We start from the raw sequence: 7,500 nt of genomic DNA on the forward strand, positions 1-7,500 counted from the left end.
GCTATCGGTAACAGAATACAAATGATGGCGTCTTTTAAAAAACCTGGGAACAAGGCTGGTGATTCCACCACATTCCTTCCATGTTTTCCTGAATTTGTTGATTCTCTTATTTTCTCCGAGAGGTCACGGTTTTTTTCCTGTGGAAACTCCTGTTTACCTCTCCCATCAAAAACCACGTGATTTAATCAGGAGCCCATTACCCGGAGCTTCCATCTGTATTGTACACTTGAGTCAACCCTATCCCGTATCTTTCTATTTTTAGAACTACTATATTTCACGTATGTGATGTATGTGACTGAGAACATACGTGAAGTGGTTCACATATGTCACATACGTATGTGACGTATAATAAATGGCTGACCATAGGTCTGTTATGATTGGCTATTGTGAAAACACCCACGGAAGTTCCCCCTGCGAGGTGATTCTTAAAGTAGAAAGATACGGGAAAGGGTTGACTCAGAGGGTTAATATGGAAGATGGAGGCTCCGGCGTAATGCGATCCTGATTTAATCTTCAGCAATTTAAGTGCCTATCACCTCAACAAACTTTTCCACTTCATTTATTATCTGAAATCGTCCCGAATATATTGTGCTGTTTTTTTAATTTTTTTATTTATTAAGAACTCATCTTTTATTCGCTTTGAAAGACGGGAAATGTGGTCATAGTTTGATCCATGACGGAACAATGATGGGGAATGGGTTCGATATTGGGTTAACGACCCGAAATACTTTGCATCTCTGTCACGGCCGTCACTTATTTCTATCCCTCAAACTGACATTTCCCTTTTTATTCAACTTTTACGACGTACAATCTACTTTAGACTTCAAATCTACTTCAACGAAACAAACATTTTAAACAAGCTGAGAAGATTCACAATATAATAAGCGAGAGAAAGAGTTGAACCAGGATCGATGGCTTCACCTTGCAGTTTCCGATATCCACTAGACTAGACAAGCTCCTGGAAAGTCGAATTTTTTAGAGTATTGACATAGTAGTACCCAGCAAAACAATTGAAAGTCAACCGTCTTCAACGGGGTTTTTAGACCTAAATACTGTAGATCAGCGCAGCTTAGCTTAGAAACGCTATTTCTTGTTGAACTTAAGCTCCATTTCTCCCTGTTTTCGTTCTTTTTACAGCGGTAAGCTTGCCATATTAAGATGGGATATTGCGTCGTGTAATTGTTACGAAATGTCCAATGTCAGTTTGAGGGATGGCCATAAGTGTTGACCCTCTGTCACAATGCACCGTAGTCTGTGACGTCAACTCGGTATTAATTAAACCCATTCCTTGCACGATCGTAGATCAAACTTACAACCATTTTCCCCGTTTTAGGAGCCTCTAAAAACAATGACTTCCAAGAAGACAATTTAGTCTCCACAATTATTAACGCACTGGTGCTCGACCTATTTGCTTGAGAGTTTCATAAAGTGATTATTAGTATTATTACTGATTATTCCCTATGGTCTTTTTTGTCTGGGATTGACCCGAACGAATGCGCTCTAGAATTCCTCTTTGTGAATTTGTCTCAAGAGATTGGAACTCACAAAAAGTGCTCTTAAATCATTCTCAGATACACGAGCTGGAGTCCAGAAGGTGTGTATCGTTCTATCGAATGTAAAGAAGTCTTCATACAGGGATTCCAAAGTCCTAAAGCAAGCTGCAGAGCCGCTTCACAAGGCAGGCGTTAGAGTGATAGCAATTGGTGCGACATCGTCAGCAGGCAGGAATCAATTGCGCGCGTTAACGGAGCACCCTGCAGATGTCATTAGATCAAGCTCTTGCGATGGTCTGGAATCCAAGTTCAGTTTTCTTTTTCAGCGGATCTGCTACGGCGCAGGTAAAGGTTTTCTTTGTGTAGATTTGTTTGATTATAAATGCTATTGCTCTCAGTTTGCAGTCAGTACATTTCGAGCATGCGCTCCTAGATTACAGCAATTATTACAGAGTTCTAGCATGTCTTTTATGCGAATGTGAAAGGATACGTACAGCAGTGAGGAGAGGAAGCTAGAAGCGGATTAGACATGTGCTGCGTCATGACTCACACAAGAGCGTCAGTGTGTCACAGAACAGCATGAACCCCTCATGAAAAGCGAAAATAAGGGCGTCCGAGAACAACTTGGCGCAGGTTCGTACGAAAGGACGCTACAAAGGCAGGGAGGGGTTATGGGAATACACGAGAGCTTGTGTGAGAGATAGGGATGGTCGGCGAAGAGGTGTGGAGGCCTTACGCGCAACAGAGAGCGAAAAGACGAGCCAAGCTGAGCTAAGCTTTATCATCTCTTTTAGGACAAACGTAAATAATGAAATTTGGGTTCTGTCAAAAATCAAAGAACCTCGTTTGATTTTTTCTCGTTTTTCAGCTGTTAGCTACACAGTTCTAAAAATCTTCTTAAGAGAGAGACTCAAGTTAGAATTTGAAAATTTTTCCTGTAATGACGAACATCCGCCTGCCGTTTTTCGTTTCACGTAAGAGCGACCCTAAATCTATCATTTACTGCGAAAATGAAAAGCACTGGTTACTATATTGGACTCACCTTTTTTGATCCGGTTTGATATTCCCCAGGCTACGAGCAATGTGATGGTATAGCAGAGATAATTTTCGCGGTCCACTCTCCCAAGAACCTCGGTCCGTCCAATTACCGAAAAGAAAAAGAATTCGTGAAGAGTGTGGCAAAAACTTTCGACTTCGCATCTGGTAAAACCCGGGTAGGGCTCATCTTATACAGCAACTTTGCAACGGTGCGCGCCGGAATCGGTGCCAAAACGACCTTGAATGCGTTTGAAAATCTAGTGGATGGTTTGCCGCACGAGCAAGGAGAAACGCGTATGGACAGGGCTTTGAAGCTTGCTAGCTCCCTCTTCGATCCCTCTGCTAGTGGAGCGATGCGTCGAGGAGTTCCAAGGGTTCTGATCCTAATAGCAAGTGGCAAACAGACCATTGCGACGGATTCAATGAATCTTGAAGATGCCGCGAGACCGCTGCATGAGGCCGACGTACGGATTTTGGTGGTAGGCGTCGGGCAAAACGTAGATGGAAACGAACTGCGAACAGTGGGTCTGAAGGAAGAAGATGTATTTTTGGCGCCGTCCTTTGAAGATCTGGTCAGTTTAAGTGGCTCCGTGTCCAAGACCACCTGTGAGGCGGCTAGTAAGTAATAACCACGTGCCATTGAAAAACTACAGTCATGCAAAAAATCGTGATTATCGATGATTTCACAATTGCTTCAAAAGCAGTGCCATATTTTAAACTTCACCGCAGTTCCCCACTCCCCACCCGTTACAAAAGTTACGGAAGCATGGCACGCCGACCCCTGACATGTGCAGACCAGCCTGGACCTGATGATAGGGAGGACACCTAGGTTAGGTTAGGCTAGGTATATTTACAACATTGTGGGTTGAGTGGGAGCAGAGGCTGGCACTTGTAGTTCGAATCTCGCGCGACTGTTTGCTTTGCGTCTATGTAAGGTGTTATAAGCACAGATGTGTCCCAACACGTTTGCCTGTGATTGAAGTATCGTTTTGTGTTGAAGCAATCCTCAATCCTGCGATATACCCTGCCAGTTACGCAGACTGGAGTGTAAAAATTGTCATCTCTTCGGCAATCATGATTGTTCTCTCTTCGTGAACCGCAAGAGGTTCAATGACTAATAGAATTCCCAGAATCCCGTTATCTTCACACCGCGAGATCTCTCGGGACCAGTACACTCGTGAATGAGCTTCCTTATCATTGGAACCTTTAAAGTCTGTTTTTTCTTTGCCAGTGACAGTACCACAAGCAACATACGCAAAGTCAACGAAATGTAAAAGAAATACTCCCACTTAACTAGACAATTTAAGAAATTGTCTCTTTTTTACACCTGAAAATTCAGGCGCCTCCAACGAGATTCGAATCGATGACCTTTGCGATTCCGGTTCGAATTCCGTCAAAGCCGCCTGAATCTTTCAGGTGTCTATAAAGACACAGTTGCTTAAATTGTCCAGATACCTGCGAGGATCACTTCCGTCTTTTGTCCATAACTCGAACTTCTAATATATCCATTTCTTTCATGCATTCATTGAGTCCTTTCACGGGAACAAATGAGCCAAACAAATTCACCAGCCTCTAACTGTGTCGGGCTTCATAGCTCAGTTGGTAGAGCATTGCACCGGCATCGCACCGGCATCGCACCGGCATCGCAGAGGTCATGGGTTCAAATGCTGTTGATGCCGCCTGAGTTTTTCCAGGTATCCATAAAGAAAAAAATGCTTAAATTGTCTAGGTAAGTGTAAGGATCACTTAAATCTTTTGTCCAGCCGTCAAGTGGTGGCTTTTGTGAGAGTAAAAGACATCAATTAACAACAAATTAATGCTTCTGGGTATGGTTCTTGTGCCTATGTTTGCTTTCCCAGTGAATGAAACCAGCACGGAGCATCGTCGCGGCGTCGATGAGGAGGACTAGAACACAAAATAAGGCAATACAAAGAATGTACACTTTTAGCAAGTGCATTTCACATTTTGGCGTCTTTCTTTGCTGTTCTATCTAAAAAGACGACTGCATGTGGTCAACTGAGCAAAACGTTTTGTGGCGGTCGTGAGCAAACTTTTTAACTTAACTTCTCCTAGATAATCCTTTGCAGCCCTCCTTCTAAACGTTTTCCTCCCTTCTCTCTCAACATTTGGCATGGATAAAAGATGCTGCGGAACAAGCTAGGAAGTTCACGTTTCCCGGAGAGGCTGTTTTCTTCGAGGTCGCCGAACTTCCTAGGAGTCCTAAACTCAAAGTAAATTATCACTTTCGATCCTGAAACTACTTTTTTTTTTCCATTTTTCTTTTCTAGAACCTCCGATCTGTGCTGAGCCCTTGGATGTGGTTTTCCTGATAGATTCGTCTGGCAGCGTGGGAGTTGCCGACTTTGAAAAGCAGAAAGCGTTCCTTAAGGCAGCAGCCGGAACGTTAGACATCGAAAGCGGCTTAGTACATGCAGGGTCTTTGGTTTACAGTGACGTAGCGACCGTGCATCAACCCTTTGCTAAATGTAACGGAACCAAGTCAGTTATACGAGCTTTCGATGACGTTCCTTACTATGGACGTTCTACGCGAATTGATAGAGCTCTATCTCTTGCCAACACGGCTATGTTTAGTGATTCTGGAGGCTGTCGACCCTACGTTGCTAAAGCGCTCGTTCTGCTAACAGATGGTAGACAAACACCAGCACCAGATTCGATTTCGCTGGAGCGGGCAGTGAGACCCCTAAGAAGTAAAAAGGTGGCCAGATTGGCCGTGGGTATCGGGAACAAGATAAGTGCTGCTGAGCTTGGCAAGGTGGTGGATGAAGAAGATGACATCATGATAGTCGACAGTTATGATGATCTTCCTTCATCCTTGCATCTGTTGTCCGAAAAAATTTGTGCCAGCGCAGGTAAAAAAATCTTTTCCTTTGTAAACCAGTGAAATAGAAGGGTATTTTCAAACATGGCGGAATTCGTGGTCGCATTTATGTTAGCCAGAGCTGTGTATTTAAAAGAAGTCTAATTTACACATCGGTTTTTAAAAATCAAATAACCTTTGTCGCGTTTCGTCTTTCCCTTTGCCTTCTTGACATAGTGTTCAACAATGAACAGCCTTTGTACAGTAACGGTTTTCCAAAAGGTAATTCACTTGAAAGGCGGTCCTATTAAACACCGGTTATAAATCGCATATTTATGTCTAGCTGCGACTTAGGGTGCGTTCGATTGACCCTATTCCGGAATAAGAATACGGAGAGTGATGATTTAAAACGGTATGTTTGGCGTTTTGAAGCAACAAGGATAATAAAGATATGTTTAAAACATCATTTTAGCAGGTGTTTGACAATCTTAATCCTAATCTCCGTGAACGCGAAGAATTTGTAACTTCTATTCCATGTATTCCTATTACGGAATACGGAAAATCGAACGCGCCCTTAGAGTAGGTATTTCTTATTCTGTGCGTTAATCATGAAAAAAAAATGGAACTAGAAATTAAGATAATAGGCTTAAAGTCTTTTTTGACTTCAAACGACTTCAAGTGCGACAAAACAATTGTATCAGTTCAAATGAAACCATATATGAAATACATATATTTATTATATGGAGGAGAGTGTTTTACTGGGAACTAAATATTGTTCTTGCCACTCGAACATAAAATTCATATCTTCTTGCCACCGTGTAATATCCTCTATGTATTTCATATATATCTTTCACTCATAATTGTATCAGTTATTTTGCATGGAAATGAGCAGCCGGAGAGATTAGAAGCGGATCTCTTTTTTGTATTGTAGCTTTAAAGAAATGTGAAGTTCCCGTGGACATAGCCTTCCTGCTGGACTCCTCTGCAAGCTTAGGAGAACGCGGATACCAGAAGATGAAGGATTTCGTGAAGGCTGTAGCAAACACTTTCGAAATCGGGCCAACGACAACATGCGCTGGTGTCATCATTTATGGTACCGACGCAATCACGGCCGTTCGCTTTGCCGATGCTTCGAACAACGTGATTTTCAATGCGGCAGTCGACACCATGCCATACTTAAGAGGTGAAACACGCATTGACAAAGCCCTCCATCTTGCCCACTCTGAGTTACTGTCGCACCGAAGAGGGGCTCGCAAGGGAGTTGCCAAAGTGGTCATTGTGTTGACAGATGGAAGACAGTCCCAAGTTCCTAGCCGCGTTGATATTCAGAATGCAATAGCCCCTCTCTTGTCAGCAGGTATTCGTGTTTTTGCTGTCGGTGTTGGAGAAGAAGTTGAGAAAGATGAATTACAGCTTCTCGTCGAAAAGAAGGAAGACGCTATATCAGTCCCATCCTATGATCTTCTTATGGAACATACGCGAGCCCTCTCCATCGCCACTTGCGAGAGCTCAGGTATGATCTACTTCTCACGCATTTTCCCTTTTCCTCAATATACACAAGAATCACGGTACAATCGTAGTAATTAGGGAGTTAAAGAAACGACGACAGCTACGGCAACGACAAGGCCAAGAAGCAGTAATATTAAACAATTATTGGATGAGGTTGAGCATGATATCATGAATTATCAAAACCGAGGTCTGTGTTATCTGCCGAAGCCGAAGGCTGAGGCAGATAACACAGACACGAGGTTTTGATAATTCATGATATCATGCGAAAACCTAATTCAATAATTGTTTTATTATACATTTTTCACATGATTCATCCTCAGAAACACTCTAAGAGGCTTAGTAACCAGGCAGACGTTGAACTTGACATGATAAATGTAATATCTGCAGCAGATATTACATTTATCATGTCAAGTTCACAAGCTATTGTGAATTGATTGTCTGATGTATAATAATATTGGTTAATAGAACCAAAAAGATCGTGCTGCACGTGCGGCACCCATTTTTGTACATTTCTCTTCCCTACTCGTCAAAACTACTACGTGCAATGACCAACTACAACGTGGACAAACGAAAGTGAATCTTTCAGTCTCGCTCTTTACTTCAAATCCGTCCGTACTAATCCTGTTATAGGACACTTCCCCT

General features: G+C 42.6%; 1 protein-coding gene across 1 annotated transcript in view; it reads left to right on the forward strand.

Annotated features, from left to right (window-relative positions):
* The window catches only part of LOC137968266 (uncharacterized), a 58,322-nt gene that overhangs the window by 10,207 nt on the left and 40,615 nt on the right, over positions 1–7,500 (forward strand). Inside the window, exons 6-9 of the mRNA XM_068814876.1 lie at positions 1,572–1,838; positions 2,565–3,149; positions 4,820–5,401; positions 6,281–6,862. Of these exons, the coding sequence (XP_068670977.1) occupies positions 1,572–1,838; positions 2,565–3,149; positions 4,820–5,401; positions 6,281–6,862 (2,016 nt within the window). The remainder of the gene's footprint in view (positions 1–1,571; positions 1,839–2,564; positions 3,150–4,819; positions 5,402–6,280; positions 6,863–7,500) is intronic.

The sequence above is a fragment of the Montipora foliosa genome, chromosome 8 (genome assembly GCF_036669935.1).
Source record: "Montipora foliosa isolate CH-2021 chromosome 8, ASM3666993v2, whole genome shotgun sequence".
In the NCBI taxonomy this organism is placed as follows: Eukaryota; Metazoa; Cnidaria; class Anthozoa; order Scleractinia; family Acroporidae; genus Montipora; species Montipora foliosa.